At 48.9% G+C, this 16816-nt stretch overlaps 5 protein-coding genes across 5 annotated transcripts; 2 read left to right on the top strand and 3 right to left on the bottom strand.

The window, feature by feature from the left end:
• Nucleotides 1–35: 35 nt before the first annotated feature.
• FIBRA_04385 (uncharacterized protein) lies at nucleotides 36–2344 on the top strand (the record flags this gene model as incomplete). The annotated part of the gene is made up of 8 exons (XM_012326189.1): nucleotides 36–142; nucleotides 204–1127; nucleotides 1182–1267; nucleotides 1325–1464; nucleotides 1519–1688; nucleotides 1741–2011; nucleotides 2068–2138; nucleotides 2200–2344. 8 exons carry the CDS (start codon nucleotides 36–38, stop codon nucleotides 2342–2344), a joined length of 1914 nt encoding a protein of 637 aa, XP_012181579.1.
• Nucleotides 2345–2463: 119 nt separating this feature from the next.
• FIBRA_04386 (uncharacterized protein) lies at nucleotides 2464–3940 on the bottom strand (the record flags this gene model as incomplete). Its single annotated transcript, XM_012326190.1, has 6 exons — nucleotides 2464–2734; nucleotides 2807–2907; nucleotides 2964–3129; nucleotides 3188–3548; nucleotides 3606–3789; nucleotides 3857–3940. The coding sequence occupies 6 exons, from the start codon at nucleotides 3938–3940 to the stop codon at nucleotides 2464–2466; spliced, it is 1167 nt and encodes a 388-aa protein (XP_012181580.1).
• A 446-nt stretch (nucleotides 3941–4386) lies between these two features.
• FIBRA_04387 (uncharacterized protein) lies at nucleotides 4387–7725 on the bottom strand (the record flags this gene model as incomplete). The annotated part of the gene is made up of 30 exons (XM_012326191.1): nucleotides 4387–4453; nucleotides 4513–4539; nucleotides 4590–4654; nucleotides 4713–4785; nucleotides 4851–4933; nucleotides 4986–5057; nucleotides 5107–5303; nucleotides 5349–5365; nucleotides 5423–5433; nucleotides 5490–5498; nucleotides 5554–5584; nucleotides 5647–5655; nucleotides 5720–5750; nucleotides 5798–5805; nucleotides 5870–5887; nucleotides 5941–5954; nucleotides 6006–6020; nucleotides 6076–6157; nucleotides 6212–6237; nucleotides 6301–6334; nucleotides 6397–6463; nucleotides 6523–6536; nucleotides 6605–6668; nucleotides 6728–6801; nucleotides 6854–6862; nucleotides 6922–6982; nucleotides 7038–7152; nucleotides 7205–7228; nucleotides 7278–7333; nucleotides 7392–7725. The coding sequence occupies 30 exons, from the start codon at nucleotides 7723–7725 to the stop codon at nucleotides 4387–4389; spliced, it is 1707 nt and encodes a 568-aa protein (XP_012181581.1).
• A 1870-nt stretch (nucleotides 7726–9595) lies between these two features.
• FIBRA_04388 (uncharacterized protein) lies at nucleotides 9596–11456 on the bottom strand (the record flags this gene model as incomplete). The annotated part of the gene is made up of 7 exons (XM_012326192.1): nucleotides 9596–9827; nucleotides 9879–10009; nucleotides 10075–10183; nucleotides 10237–10917; nucleotides 10967–11130; nucleotides 11223–11371; nucleotides 11432–11456. 7 exons carry the CDS (start codon nucleotides 11454–11456, stop codon nucleotides 9596–9598), a joined length of 1491 nt encoding a protein of 496 aa, XP_012181582.1.
• A 2640-nt stretch (nucleotides 11457–14096) lies between these two features.
• Nucleotides 14097–16658, top strand: FIBRA_04389 (uncharacterized protein; the record flags this gene model as incomplete). The annotated part of the gene is made up of 12 exons (XM_012326193.1): nucleotides 14097–14319; nucleotides 14366–14481; nucleotides 14580–14627; nucleotides 14681–14856; nucleotides 14918–14927; nucleotides 14992–15363; nucleotides 15427–15571; nucleotides 15631–15786; nucleotides 15840–15995; nucleotides 16044–16070; nucleotides 16126–16592; nucleotides 16647–16658. 12 exons carry the CDS (start codon nucleotides 14097–14099, stop codon nucleotides 16656–16658), a joined length of 1908 nt encoding a protein of 635 aa, XP_012181583.1.
• Nucleotides 16659–16816: the final 158 nt, after the last annotated feature.

Raw genomic sequence — 16816 nt, forward strand, 5'->3', positions numbered from 1 at the left:
GCAAGACCGATTGGGTTGGTGATACCAATACAACCATGCCCGGCGTCACCGTGACCGGTTCAGAGACATATGTTACATGGCTACGAAACCCGGACACTGCAGCAGGATTCTTCATCGCGCGACAGAGCAATTCGAGCTCTCTGTGCGTGGACATCTACCCCTTATCTTTTCTGGAGACGGGCTCATGTATTCTTATGATCCAGCGCCGACACGACATTCCGCATTTCGGTCCCTACTTCTGAAGGCACACTCTCGCTGCCACGAACGTTCGACGCGATTGCCCTTAACGGGCGCGAGAGCAAGGTACTCGTGACAGACTACACTTACGGCACCAACTCCCATGTATTGTACTCGACTGCAAGCGTGCTCTTCGCAGGGACGATTGGTAGCCGGGACGTGCTCTTCCTATACGGTGATTCGGATGAAAGCAGCGAGGTGGCGCTAACGTTGAGCGGCAATGGCGTCCGCGGCGAGACAACGGGAGTATCCTTCGGGTCTGCTGATATCGGGGAATATTCTACGATCACATTACTCTCGGGTATAACTGGCTTGCTCCCGCTGTGGGAGTCGGACACGCAGCTCGTGTACTATGCCGACCCGATCACAGCGGCGACGTTCTGGGCACCCGCAATCCCGACAAATCCCGCTGCTGATTTCGCGAACTACTGGCAGTTTGGCACGAATACGACCGCCCTGGTCGGAGGGCCGTACTTGGTGCGGAACGCGAGCATTGAGGGGAGCACCTTGGCTCTCAGAGGTGACTTGAATAGGAGCGTTACCCTCACCGTCGTTGCTCCGGATGAGGTGACATCTGTGTCGTGGAATGGCGCGACGGTGAACACTGCGAGTCTCACCGGTGGCGTTTTGGTCGGGTATTTGAATATGGGCACGAGCTTGTCTTCAGTCAATGCCCCGACTTTGACGGGATGGCGGTACAACAACAGTCTACCCGAGGTGTTGGCGAGCTTCTCAGATGCAGACTGGTTGATCGCAAACCACACGACGACAAACATCATGCCGGGCATGTTATATGGAAGTGGCCAGGTTCTCTTTGGTGTGTACATTTGTCTTGACTTTGAATGGGGGCCTTTCTTGACAAATTCTATTCAAGGATGTGACTATGGATAGTAAGTACTCTGGATTGACAAGTTCCGTATGCGAAAATTGAGGATTATATCAAGCTGCGAGAACATCGTTCTTTGGCGAGGTCACTTCACTGGTACAGGCTCTGAAACCTCGGTGAACTTGACGATTAATGGAGGCACTGGTAAGTTACCGTGCATTGATACGTGGTACCGATAGCCAATGTTGCACTTCTATTTAGCGTTTGCGGCGTCTGTGTGGATCAATGACCAATTTATCAGCTCAACCTGGGATGTGAACGCAGAGCAGACCACCCTCGTCTACACCTTCCCCGAGGGATCCGTACGCGTTGGGGAAGATAATGTAGTGACAGTCATTCAGGTGGGTCTTGCTGTTATCTGCGCCTTTTGCTTTGTTCTCATGGGAAGCATGCAGGACGGGATGGGTAACGATGAAAGCCCTAATGGTATTATTTCTGAATCTTTGACAATTACTTTTCTGAGTAGTCTGCCAGAAAAATCGCCGCGCGGAATTCCAGGATTTTTGCTCAATGGCGGGAACTTCACCGAATGGCGGGTACAAGGCAAGCTGGGAGGCTACACGGAGTAAGCGTATCCATACACTCAACCGTCCAACTTTCGTTCTCATCTTTATTAGTTACCCAGACAAAGTTCGTGGTGTCCTCAACGAGGGCGGCCTGTATGGCGAGCGTGAGGGTTGGCATCTTCCAGGCTATGACACGTCGGAATGGACTGAGCGCGATCTGTCTGAGGGCCTGCCATCGGGTGCTCCAGGTGTCGGCTTCTTCGTGACGACATTCAACCTATCAGTTCCTGCGGAGACGGATACACTCATGTCATTCCAATTTGACACAACGAACCAGACATACCGTGCGACTTTGTTCGTGAATGGGTGGAACTACGGGAAGGTAAACATCCTATTAGGTCACCGAGAGATCCTGATACTAAGACCAATCATGTACAGCGTGTAGCGAATATTGGACCGCAGACGAAGTTCCCTGTGCCACAGGGAATCTTGAACTATCAAGGATTGAAGTGAGTAGCCTCGCCTGTGACCTCAGATTGCTGATATCCTAAACATTTTGTGTCTTGTTAGTACCGTCGCCGTGGCGATATGGGCGTTAGAAGATACCCCCGTCTCGCCCACTCTCGCGCTTGTCGTTGACAACGTAATGGAGGGCGGTGTTGGCCCCATTGCTATCAATAATCCTGCATGGTCGCCACGTGGCACGGCATTGTGATATATAATCGCTGACCAAACATCTGCGGGTTCTTTGTACAGTATGGATATCATTGAATACATGATTGTAACCCGTTACTCGGTTACGTGATTCTGATGTGAAATGTAGGAATAACTCATTCAAGGTTTGCCGTGCTTATTATGCTTCTCAGCAGCGGGACTGAGAGTAGCAGTAGTGGCGAGACCAAAATCAAACGGCTCCGGAGTTTTGCAATAGCCTCCTTTATGAGCCATGCAGATTTTAAATAAAGACGCTAATGCGGGGACCGTGTGAGGCAGTTGACCTGCCGCGAGAGCCTGTAGCTTTCTCTCGAATTCTGGGAAAGTTGGGCTGTTCCAATATACCCAATTGTCGAAGAACCGAATCTCCAAGTCTAGAATGGCAGTATACCTGGTGAAGATGCGTTTCGTTCTGTGAGCACGATGCACACTGTCCCGCGCCAGTGAAAAAAAAAACACGCACCTCGCCGAGAAGGTAGAGAATATCTCTTCATAAATGTTATTCATAAAAAGTTTGGATTCGATATTATTCAATGCGAGCTGCTTAAGAGTGTCCAGACCCAGCTTCGAGAAACAAGTTACCATCTACCTTGAAATCCTGTCTCAGTATACATGCTTACCATGTCCGCCAGTCGGTACATTGACTTCGGGGAACATGGATGAGGGTATTCAGGATTCAGCGAGTGGTACTGCTCTCGTTCAATCTGTCGTTTTTCCGCACCCTGAGATGTTAAGGGTGCGAAGGCAATATGCCCTGTGTATAAGTAAAGCACGACCCACTGCCAGCTGTTATCCTTCAAATGAGAGCCAAGTCAGGACTACTGCGGTAAGAATGATCACATACGTCACGAAAGCAGAATCTTTGATGACAATTTTTCGCATGTTATGGCTGCTGGAGCCCTTCCTCGTTTGCACCGTAGAAGTACTGCCGTAGGCTACGCCCACGGAATCTGGCTCCTCAAGCTTTTCTGGCTGGATGCCGCTGCCCAATAGGTGGTCCGTTGATGCGTCAGGTAGTATTCCTTCATTCAGGCCAAGTTTTTGTATTCCTTCCGAGTTATCGTCATCACCATCATCATCGATGTCCTCTAAGTCACTGTCGTCGTCGTAGCCATAGCAATCAGTGTATGGCTTTTCAAGGGCCGGAAATTTCCCTGAATCGCGAGCAGCGACATTGATGCTCTCAGAAAATCCACCCGCCAGCACTGCAAGGAAAGAGATGTGAGTGAAATGTGCAAAGATTCAGTTGATGACAGGCTTACATCCCTGGAAATAGGGCGAGGCTGCTTTCAGTATGCGACTATTGGCGTGCACCGCACGCGGTTTGCCTACGCCTCCTGATCGTAGCCGTCGACTGAACAAGTATATTTCTACGTCGGCAAGGGATCCATGCGAGATGGAGCTGGCGAGGGCGATATGAAGCGCTTGCACAAGGGGCGGCTCGGACTTCAGATCATCGATGGTGGTCAGTCATACATACGCGGAAGCGACTCCGTCGACTCAAGTGGCTCACGAGTTCTGGGTCGGACTCAGACCAGGCAAAGTTAAACGCGCTGGACGCAGGCTTACCTGGTTTCTTCAGGTTGCGGTCAGACATGAGTCTATATACCAAAGTGCAGCGCTCGCAGTAAACGGATGAGTGGTATTTGGCAGTCACAGGTACAGTAGTGCTATGCCCGCCCGGCATCGATATCGATTCCACCCACGAGCCTTAGAGCGTCTCTTACAATTTGGTTTTCATAAGCTTGGAAGCCGGAAGGTACATTGGGCGCCTTCCTGTTTTGTCTCGTTGCTTTCGGCTGTGCGTGTTCTATAGAGCGCCCCGAATTGCGCCGGATGACTGATTTCAATGAGTTGTGAGTGCTCTGAGCCGCATAATTTCGCCAGTAATCTAGTACATTAAAGAGACAGAAGAATATCTGAGAATTTGATAGAGAACATGCGACCATATTCCATCTCTATTCGACTACTTCCTTAGCACTCTTATTCGTAAGCGAGGACGGTCTTCAATCGTTATCAAAGTCCTCAACCACTGTACAGCCTCTAAATCTTCTTGAACTTTCCTTGCATTCTCGACAGGTTATAAGCCGCCGATATCAAGGTGACGTGTCTGTAGTAGTTCGCGGTCAGAACAGCCATCCACCTCCGTGAACTACAACGGAAACGTACGTGAATCCTTGCACAGCATTCCCAAGTCTGCATCATGATGAATGAAGAGTGCGTGAAGAGCAGAAATTTAGACTCACGCTTCGCCTGCGGCGGATATCTCTTCCGTGCACAGGCCGAGATGGTTCGTGTACTGCAGGAAATCCTGCGAATACGTAATCACTACTCAGTCGAAACCAAGAGTGAATCGTCTATAAATTCACCTCGAACATCGCAACAGCTTGAGTCAGCATCCCCTTGTCATATTCTCCCGCGCGAGCAAGGGCTTCAACACACCTATATCATCAAGAAAGGCCACTAGGTTAATGGATGCAGATGCACAATGTCGAGGACAGACTGACCAAAGGGTACACAGACAGAACGTGCCTTCTTCTCCGCCAACACCATCATCTGTCTTGTTCACGTCGTATCGGTAGACGAGACCCTACACGCTCCTTCGTGAGTATCAGTGCATGGCCAGGAGTGTTCGCGCATACATTCGAAGTCAATCCTCCCCGTTCAGGGCTTCGGAGGATCTGACGCAGAGTACTGAGGAAGCGAGGGTCGGACTGGAGACTAGATTCAGCATCATTGCGGATAGAGCGCAGAACTACTGACCGGTGTCATGAAGAAGACAAGTGGCATAATAAGAAGCGCCGAGTCAAGAACATCTTGATCCTCATAGCTCTGTGCAAAGAACTGCTTTTCAGGGTTCCATGCCTTATGCATAATTTCCTCATAGAGCGAGTCGCGTGCAACAAGCCACTCATTTCTTTTAGGACACGGGAGGGAACGCTTGTCGGCGAGACGAAGGCCTAGCAGACATGAGTTAAAATGAGGTTATAATCCAAATTGCCCACCTCTGTCAATTGCAACCCTTCGGGTTCATCAAGTTCTGAAATCGTTCAATATGCGAAGATCGTAATACACTCACCACATCATGATCTATGTATTCAGCCAACAATTCAGTGGTACACTATATTGTTACAATGTTGTCTTACCTTGGAATACTGTTAGAGCGGAGGTCAATAAATAAAGAGCCACAAACTAATGGAAGGAGCGTACTGTGAAATGGCGATGCCGATTTCGCACTTCCCTACGAAGCAGCAGAAAGGTCATAAATGCAATATAAACTAGTGCATAACCAGTCAATCTTACCAGATGGATCTAGACACACAAAAAAAACACTTCAGTGAGATAATGATTACGCAGAGCTTGATGAAGTACATACAGGTCGGGTTCGTGTAACTTCGTGATCACAACTGGAACGAAGATGAGCTCCTAGCTTGTTCCCGAAAAGATCACCCACAATCTACGCTATTGATGCAATAACAAGTGTGGCTAGTATTCCTCAATCCAACAATTGCAGCGAGACACTTACATCTCCCGAACAGCAACCCTATATGCTTTTAGTCAAATTCGAGGATGGCTGTCATTTGCAGAGGTGCTTACCATGTATCATAAGACTGGCACAATATTCGGTAAGATGTCTTATACGAGGAATGCGGGAGACTCACCAGAGGTTTGCCGTACTAGGGCCCGAACAGCGTAAATGCTTCAAAGTTCAGTCATGACTGTAAGTGAAACTTCGCACCTTTTGCGAGAGGTAGATACAGTCCATCCTAAACCGCGAGTATCAATCACTTCTTGAAGAGGTATCATGCCATATCTGCTGAACTGGAATCAGCTCGTGGTTCTCAAGCACGTTACGTCAATAACGTACAGTGCGTACAATTCGCCATATATGTCCTGTGCAAGACCGCCAACATAATAAATCAGAAACGAGCTATACTTCCGAAAGGCGTGCCTTACTAATTGCACATGATCGATAGCTCCGTTTCCAATCCTGCGGATGCTTGACCGATTAGACAGAAGCACAAGACATGAGCCACAACGTTGAATTATTACCGGACAGGTTTAGATCCTCTATGACCGTCCAAATGTGTCAGCTCTTCTTCTGGGAAGATATTCTCTCCTATGCACAACAGAAAAATTCGTCGGAAGAAAAAATGGAAGTAGAACACAGGAGCTGACCATGAATTGTATACCTAATAGAGTCATTTGGGGTCATTCTAGGTCAGTCTGGATATCACAGTCAAAAATTTGAGAAGCTTACATAATGCTCAGTGAGCCGTCAGGATTCTTAGTCCGCAGACGATCAAGAATAAACTCCATGTAAGCTGAATATAGCCAGGATCAATAAGTATCCCAAAGCCACTTCCATGACACTAGCACAAACCATTGGCCTCGTGTGTGAATCCGAGGCGAATAAGAGCGTATAATGTGAACGATGAGTCACGAATCCATGAAGCCCTGTGAGGACAAGGATGAGAGACTATAGTTTCGGTTGTTACGGAGAAGTTACCGATAATCCCTGAAATAGTGATCAGTCTGCCGTCGTAATGCATCATCGCTAGATAATCTTGCACATACCAGTTCCTCGTTCCTCCAATGTATTCCGGAAGGCTGAACGTCGGACTGGCGACAATAGCTCCTGCAAAATTAAGATCAAGTACAAAATACAATATTTGAGTGTACGATATTCTTACCGGTAGGTTCAAAGATGAGCAGTTTTAATGCGAGCGCACTGCGATGGACGGCTTCCTTCCACGACCCCTCGTAGGTTGATCGGCGAATCCAAGCATTCCAGTATTGATTCGTACCCTAAATTCAATGAGAAAGATCGCAATGAACGAACCAAGTAACGTGAAACTACCTCTAGAAGCTCGCGTAAAAGACCCTGTAGTACAGCTGTGGGTAACGTTCTGCTCGACTGTTGCCAAACTTACCTTCGTCAGGAAAGGATCCTCGACCGGTCGGAGATCTGATACCCCTCGAAGGAGTTCTTGGAAGGACATATGTTGGTAAATTCCAAGCTGCCTTTTGGGGCCAGGGATACTCACTCTCGTATGGAACACCAAGTTCTTCAGCTTTCTCGGGAGTTGGTTGGGCGGCCGGAACACTCTTCTCAGGGACAATCCTCAACACAAAAGTGACTGTCTGCCCCTCGCGCAGGACGAGGTCACTACAGATACCAAGACCGAGATGACCTTTCTCGGTTAAGTCGAGCTCTCTGAATTCCACTCTTGGTTCGGGGACGTTGTCCAGCGATGATTCCATAATGTAGCGAAGATCTAGAGAGAGATTTGCCTTTGGGGAATGAAATACGACTTTCTTGTGCGTGGAGTTCGAAGTTGAGAAATTTGCAGGAATGGATTCGTCGTCAACAACAGCCATTGTGTGAGACGCGCGGGCATAATTAAATGCAGGTGCGCATTCCACACGAATGGGGAGCGAACCCCGAATAACCTGGCCATTTGTTTCTGACGTTAGCCGGTGCCATGCGTAAGATACAAACTTTATTGACCTCCACTCGACGGATAAGCCATGTCAGCAAGGGCCTAGCAGTAGAGCTAGACGGCTGGCGAGGTAAAAAATCTAGGCGCACATACATTTGAGATTGTGAAAATGTGATGATAGGAGCGATGATTTACCGGTCACAGTGGCGACCCCATGATCGTTCAAGAATCTAAGATCCTGGTCAGGCAGAACAAGTAATCAATCTATGACATACTTGGTTTGCAGAACCTAGTCAAAATCCATGATCAGTTCATGTCAATGTGCCACGCAGATATGTTTCATACATTTGAACTCGGAAGGTAGCCCTGCTTTGTGGAAAAAGGGATTGTAGGACAAATTGAGAAGTGTCCTCCCTGTAACCAAAAGAACTACTCAGGAAGCCTTCTGATTAGAGTATATGCGCAAAATACCTTATCTTTATCCAGAATTCTGGCGAAGACAGAGGGAGAATCGAAATTGGGAATGCAATAGCTCTCGACTGTGGGTGTCGTTGATGGGGTTAGGGTTACGAAAGGAGACAATCAAAACACATCGTAGGTATAGTGCGACCGAATTGCGCGAATAACAGCCCGAGAGAATTTTCACGCGCACCGCAAAAGACCGGGCGAGACGAAACGATAGGAGAAGCAGACTTACTGGACCCGTCCACGCTGACCTATCGTCGCAAACGAATGTGAATATTGCCGCCGCGGACCAAATGGTGCAAAGACGTACCAGTGCAGCGGTCCGTAAGTTACCAATTCTACTCAAAGCGAATCCCGTGGTGAGTGGTTCGTATTCAATCTGGGGATAAAACATGAACATTCTCACAGGCCATGATCGGCGAGAGCAACATAGTCTCTCTGAGCTTGATTCATCTCGAAGTTACCCTATACAATTGCAAGGCTATACAAGCTGAAAGACGTGGCTGCAAGTCGAGACCTATGGAGGGACGGAGAAGCCAGGCTTGAGATTTAAAGCTTGAAAGGCGCCATGGCGATAGTCACATGCACTACAATTAGTAACAGTATTAGTTTCCTAATACAAATCGGCAACAAATCGGCCTAAAATGAATGCAATCGCAGTTGATACTTCACTCAACCTTGTGCATTGGCCCAACCTCCGACTTACGCAGACCCTACCAGCAATGAATCCTGTCTTTTACAAGTCAGTAATGAGTCAAGACTAAGCGGACTGACGATGAACGTAGAGCGGCACTGTCTAACCGGCGTAGATAGCGATGCGATGTGAAATAAATATGAACCTTCCCATGCAATGTGATCGTGGAACGTGGGATAGATGGAAAACATATCGATTCCGGTGATATTAACGGATTGACAGAAGGACAGCGAACCATGGAATTAATCCATCTCATCGAACTCGCTAGCGCAGGATTCTCAGTTCCAACGAACCAGAGGAAGTGTATTACCACTTACAGACAAGGATGCCACGAGGTTACTGAAAGATGTTTACGATGTGGTAACAACTTAAAAAAACACTGATAGTAGTTGAATGTTTTTGTGACCCGCTTGAAGGTGACCTAGACAGATGAACGGATAATTGCCTGAAAGTCGCTAGATGGAGATCTCTCGGCTTAGATTGGTTCGGTGCGCATAACTGTCTCAAACCAAGAGCTTAGCGAATCGAAACTCGTAGACCAATGGATAGGGGTAGAGTGAGTTTAGATAAGACAACGGCTGCAAGTATGCTAAGCCGGCTCTCTAGAACATCGCATCTATCTGCTAAACATCTTTTATCGTATACCCTCTCAATTTCCTGGCGCGCCAACTTCAGGCAGATTGGCACCCATGTTGTCGGGGATAGCCAGGGTAGGATCCGTCTGACTCTTCAAACGACCGCCAAATAGCACGGGTCCATTCTCCTCGCGGAACGCCGCAATGCGCTTCTCAACCTCTGGGCGGAAGTGTCGCATAAGACCCTGGATAGGCCATGCAGCAGCATCACCCAGGGCGCAAATCGTGCGGCCTTCGACTTGTTTACTGTTGTCCTAATTAGTGCACTGATACGCATACCAGAGGAAGTTCACCTACGTCAGCTCAAGAAGCATATCAATCTCGCGTTGGTGGCCCCTGCCCTCCACAAAGCGATCCATCATGTTCATCATCCAGGTAGTGCCCTCTCTGCAAGGAGTGCACTGGCCACACGATTCATGTTTATAGAACTGTGGACAGAGAAGGATTTGAGTACCCAGACAATATAGTTGTGAATAGTGATTAAGATACAAACATGGGCGAAGCGAGCGATGGCCTTAACGATGTCAGTGCTCTTGTCCATTACAATAACAGCACCGGTTCCAAGACCAGATTGAGCATCCTTGAGGGAATCATAATCCATCCTATATAGCGGTAAGTTGCCATATAAAATGAGTATGAGATTATGCGAACGCACAAGACCTCCTCGCATTTCTTGATCGGTAATACGGGAACGGAGCTTCCACCAGGAATGATACCAAGCAGGTTATCCCATCCACCCCTAACACCACCACAGTGCTTCTCAATGAGCTCCTTCAAGGGTATACTCATCTCCTCCTCGACCACACAGGGATTGTTCACATGACCGCTGATACAGAAGAGTTTCGTACCCTGGTTCCGTTCCCTTCCAAAGCCGGCAAACCATGCAGATCCACGACGACAGATTGTGGGTGCGACAGCAACAGTTTCCACGTTCGCGACGGTAGTCGGGCAACCAAACAAGCCAACGTCGGCGGGGAAGGGGGGCTTAAGGCGAGGCTTTCCTTGTTTCCCTTCCAGACTCTCGATAAGCGCGGTCTCCTCACCGCAGATGTATGCACCTGCCCCACGATGGAGGTAGATATCGAATGCGTAACCACTCCCGCACGCGTTTTTGCCGAGGAAACCGGCGGTATACGCCTCATTAATGGCCTGCTGCACATGAGACGCCTCTTGGTAGAACTCTCCACGAATATAGATGTATGCAGCAGTTGCGTTCATGGCGCGGCCAGCGACGAGACAGCCTTCGATAAGCTTGTGCGGGTCGCCACGAAGAATCTCGCGATCCTTGCAAGTCCCTGGCTCACCCTCATCAGCGTTTACAACCAGGTAGCGAGGTCTAAAGCGTGATCAATCCCTAGAAAGACAGTGCAGGGGAGTGAACAGACCTAGGATCCTTCTCCCATCCAGGCTTGTTCATGAAACTCCACTTAAGGCCACTGGGGAAGCCGGCACCTCCACGTCCTCTCAAGCCTGAATCTTTGATAGTTTGGATGATCCAGGAGTCGCCCTTCAAGATGATATCCTTGGTGCGATGCCAGTCCCCGCGTGTCTATTTTATATCGTTTCGGTGAGCAATATGGTTGATGGAGAGTCGTGCTTGAGTTTAAGAGCATTCCAACTTGTTTATCGCGGGAAGCTCACCTGTGCACCCTTAATACCATGGTCGTGCCTGCAGTATGCATTTGTGAAAATACGGTCCTGGTCCTTCAAACCTCCATAGCGTCGAACAGGAGGGTCTTGCACGGTCGCAAATGAGCGACGCAGCTTCGCACGGAACGGCCGTGCAATCCCTGTAAACGGTGAAACAATGACTTCAATGAATAACAGCTTCACAGTTGAACATGACATACGAGATGAAGACGGCGGTCTGAACATCGTCAGAAACAATGAACAACCTCAGTTCGTCGTTGTTACAGTCGATGACCAGTCGGTTGGATTGGCGCCAGTCGGGTCGTGCCGGGTGCTCATGTGGCAATCGCAAACGCCCACTCGAATGTTGTTGAACGGCAACGACTCAACGACCTTACTTTAGGCTTGCAATTGAATTCAACTGCCGCAATCTCTAACTCTCCGTCGCCCAGGGTTCAATTTGACACACACGAGTTGGACCTGATACTCTAGTGACCTTATGGCTTCATTCCGTCTAACGATCTGAACGCGCTGCCGACCAACATTAGTCTAACTCATGTCTACACAAGAATATCTCCCTCTATAGGTCTCAATTCAGAGGGTCTTTCCACGAAAGACAAGTCTCTGCCTTGGCAAGTTATCAGCTTTTTGTCGCTACCGTCTAAATACACTCAAATTTGGTCATATGCTTCCGACTACAACCAAATAATTGTGATGTCTAGACCGGGTATGGGTTCTTACTGTGGTCTCCGAGAACATGCAACGAAGCCTTCACGCTACTAAAGTTTGCGCGGCGTCTTCTATTTTCCGCAAATGGACTCTATTGGCGAGATCCCAGCATGATGCTATGCGGATCCACAGCTAATTGTGCCAATTGCCTGTGCTAATTGATGTTGAAGTTTATGAAATTTCTTTTTTCTGCTCGACTCTGAGGATAACCAGGCGCAGCAGGCTCTCCAGCGCTTGCAGTTTCACAATCCGACCTGACTGAGTAACTCTCGGCTGCTTGACGATGTGTATTTATATTCAGGAGACAGCTAACTTGCTTCTGCAATCGAAGTTTGCTTTGCGCGTAGTAAGTCGAGACTGCTGAATGTCATCTGACAATGCCTTCTGCAGTTTCTATCAGTCAGCTTATCTATGATAAGTTAGCATCGCCCATACCGAGATGGATCCACTGGTGGGACAATGTAGTCACTCGACATAGACATATATGTGTGTTACATCCATCGAGCACCGTCCCATTCCCCATAGCCACGAGCAGATAATACCGTCACATGCCTTCATATCTGGTAACAGGAGCGAGTAGAGGGATTGGGTTAGGGCTGGTGATAGAGCTGGTGAGCTTTTTATGGTATCTGCGTAGTACACACTGGCACAAACGTTTTCTGGCCACAGCTACAAGACCCAACGAACGTTGTGATTGCAACGGCCCGTGACCCGGCTGGTCAAAGGGACTACAAGATCTTTCCACGATATATAACTCGGAGCAATTTGCGCTTGTTGCCATGGACGTGACTCACGAAGGAAGTGTCGGACGAGCTGTCCACAAAGTAGGAGAGTTTCTCCGACCGCGTGATATGGCACTTGATTGTCTCATCAACAATGCGGGTGTCTCTAATCAGCCGCTGACCAGGTTCGAAGATGTGTACGTGTAGCTCGTCTCGGCTTTCATTCATGATTCAGTGAATGAAGCATCGATACAGTAAGCTGACTCATTAGCATTTCTGTATTGACTTGAACATTTTGGAGCAGGAGCTGCGAGTCAACACGATCTCGCCTCTGCGAGTCATGCGCGCTTTTCTTCCTCTTGTTCGTGGTGGGATGGAGAAGAAGATCGCGTTTATTTCCTCCAGTCTTGCATCTTTAGAGCTCGCGCCAAAGTACAGTGGGCTAGGAGAATCGTATTCAATTACGAAGGCTGGCTTAACATGTGGGTCCAAGCTGTATGATCTATCGTTGGTTAGAGTCTTTCTCATCTTGTTTCAGGCTGGGACGAAAGTAGGGAGTAGCTCTGCGTGCGGAAGGCATCACCCTGGTAGTCATGCATCCAGGTGAGCCATCTTTTTTGTTGCCGCGGTACAGCAAGAGATCAATTCGATGGCAAATGATTATAAAGGCTATGTTGCGACAGATATGGTTCAGCCCATCGTGAGGTGGATGGACGAGAATATACCAGAGGAGCCGTGTGTAACACGGCTCGAGTCTGCAAAAGGATGCATCCATGTCATAAAAAATGCCACCCTCGAGCAGGCAGTCAGATTCTATTCGTTAAACGGTGCAGAGCTTCCCTGGTGACCGAGTGGATTGGAATGATGAATTTCTAAAAAGCGCGAGATGATGTCTTCTATGTATTGACCATAGAAAATGCGGAACCCACCAGCGCTGCGATACCTACGAAGCTGCGAAGTCGCATAATCATTCAACTCCGACGGACTGCACCCTGTGCCTGTCGTCAACGTCAGACTCAGCGCTCAGGCTGTTAACTCAACATGGCTTTCACCCTCAAATTATACCGGAGCCATCATCAGATATTTCCTTAAGACCTTGCGTTCGGTCTAGTCTTGTCTTCCCGATCGCGTGCAATGGTTCTATACTGAGATGGTCCCAGCCCGGCAATAACAAATGCACAGACATGTACTGCTACGCGGAGATCCGGCTCCAAGTCGGGCGCATGACCACGGGGCTCATGAGGGTGCTGTCACGTACGAGGCCATTTTCAACCCGCCTTTCCGAATCTTATGTTTATCAGGTCGCGGCTGGCCGCTGAAATATCGGTGGATTGTCCAGTCAGATGGTCACTTCCGAGAGGCGCGACCGGAACGACGTCCAGCTTTTCTCTGCACAAAATAATGACATCCGCTTCGGTTCATTGTCTCTACTGCCATGGAGGCCCATACACATAACCTCGATAGCGGATGGTCCTGGAAAGAGCGCGACTTTGGAGTAGCATCTGTGCTTGATGAGGTGCCATCGCGAGCAACACCGGAAGCTCTTCCTTCTACTTGGGCATCCGCGCAAGCGTTTCCATCTGAAGTCCACGTAGAATTGTTGAAGGCAGAACGTATCCCAGATCCATTCATTGGATTCAATGAACACAAAGTGCAATGTACGCATTCATACATGATCAGATTCATGTCTACTCACTTGTTTAGGGATTGCGGAGAGGGAATGGCTATGGCTCTCCAGTTTTCCGTTTTCTTCACGCGGGGATAACGGGAAGGTCGAGCTGTGTTTTGAGGGGCTTGACACCTTTTGCGACGTGTATCTGGTAAGTCTAGAGTCATGAATTCGTCTGCTTGTTATTTTGGCATCTTCCAATTGATCATTTCAGCTTCTCTACGCCGGTACTAATATGGGAGCTCACAGAATAACAGAAAAATTCTGGCTGCCGATAATATGTTCCGGTCATTTATTGTACGTGTCAACAATGTCAGCAGGTATCCATGTGTTCAATGTGTGTACATCAGGTCCCTCTAGACGTTACCACACTGCAGGATCAGAATAACCAACTGCTTCTGCACTTCAAATCCGCGAAGAAAATCGCGAAAGACCTCGAGGAGAAATATGGACGCGTTCGTGCAGGCTCCACGAACCTCGGGGACCCCAGCCGCGTGTACGTTCGTAAGGCACAATACGGGTGGAGGTCAGTGGTTGGATATTCATAGCATCTACTTGATATGATTGACTTTGGATAACTGGACCAGGTGGGATTGGGTAAGTTCATGCCGCTTTTGTATCACGTCAACACATCAGGTCGTTGAAATTATACTATATACAGGGTCCTGAGCTAATGACTTGTGGGCCGTACCGGCCCGTCAGCTTAATCACCTATGCCGCTCGCTTTTCGTCTGTCTACCCTCGCGCCATTGTATCCCATGCTCCAGTTCTTTCGCCTTTACTGAAAGTGGACATCGCGCTGGCTGGTGTGCTCACTGCTCCAGAATCAGCTCGTTTTATTCTCCGGAACTCACGAAACAAGACTGTCATACGAGAGGAGGATGTCCCACTGAGTATTTCGTACCATGATCGCGAGAAGTTGGAGATCAACGATGCGATTAGCTGGGACTTGCGTGATTTGGTAGAGCTCTGGTGGCCGGTAGGCTACGGGAAACAGACTCTATACGAGATGGAGGTTGTGCTTCTCACGCAGGTGTGCCTCACCCCACGCATGGACCCATGCCGTCCTTGGCGATAGCTTCTAACATACCAATAGGACTCAAACGTCTTGGACAGGCAGATTCAGCGAATCGGGTTCCGCAGGGTAGAGCTCGTGCAGGAACCTCTCCGGGAACCTGATCAGTATGGCCAGGGAAGTACGTTCCTCTTCGAGGTAAACGGGGTCCGCATGTTCATGGGAGGTGCGCACATCCCTTACTACACATTCTGGACATGTAGTCCAACTTCAAGTTGTGATTAGGATCGAACTGGATTCCCGCTGATAGTTTCCTGACTGAGCTTACCCCCGAGCGATACCGGGCATGGTTAACTCTCATGCGGGATGGAAATCAGAACATGGTTCGCCTGTGGGGCGGCGGCGTGTACGAGCCGGATATATTCTACGACATCTGCGACGGTATGCGCGATCTGTTCTAAGACATCTCGATGCTAGCTAATATCAATAAATAGAGCTGGGTCTTCTTGTCTGGCAAGACTTCCAGTTCGCGTGTGGCGTGTATCCGGCGCACGATGCGTTTGTCGCAAGTGTCAAGGCCGAGGCGGAAGACAATGTGAAACGCCTCAGGCATCATCCATCTATCGCGTTGTTTTGCGGGAACAACGAAGGTAGGCCCACCCTGTTACATGTTAAGTCAGCCTCACGTTGCTGTGTAGATTATCAACAAGTGCTGCAGTGGGGTGGTACGCGCTCTCTGAATGGCAATATTCCACACAACCTTCACTCATAAAGATGCAGGGATTGGAGAGTTACCAGCACGTCTTATATACGAATCAGTTCTACCTGCCGTAGTCTCTGAGCTGACCGACCCCGCGATACCATATCATCGTGGGTCACCGTACGGTGGGAAAGGATGGGACACGGCGGATCCTACGGTTGGCGATATTCACCAATGGGATGTGTGGGCTGGCAGAGAGCGGCCATGGCAGGAGTACGGACAAATGGGTGGACGCTTTGTCAGGCGAGTGCTAATCCGACTCCTGGAGAGTCATCTAGTTGATGAGTGCTCCTTGCTCCCTAGTGAATTCGGCATACCTTCTATACCTGATATTCGAACAGTAAACTACTGGCTAGCGGAAAACGAGGATCAACGATGGGCACAATCCAAGTTGATGGCGCAGCATAATCGGGCAGGAAATCACGAACGACGTTTTGCAATTGTGATGAATGAGAACTTCCGGCTCACGGGTGACCTTGAGACGTTCGTACGACAGAATATGTGCTGACTTCGTGCTGGCTTCTCATGCGATCTATCGCAGGCACATCTATAATACCCAGCTGATGCAGTCAGAGGCAGTCGGCCTCGCGTATAGGGTGTGGAGGCGGGAGTGGCGAGGAAGAGGCAAAGAATACGTACGTCTCTGCTCCTGTGTTCAGCTTGATCACTCAATGATAACGTCTGTTATGCAGACAGCCGGGGCACTAGTGG

Source organism: Fibroporia radiculosa (assembly GCF_000313525.1).
Source record: "Fibroporia radiculosa TFFH 294 genomic supercontigs, scaffold2925, whole genome shotgun sequence".
NCBI lineage: Eukaryota > Fungi > Basidiomycota > Agaricomycetes > Polyporales > Fibroporiaceae > Fibroporia > Fibroporia radiculosa.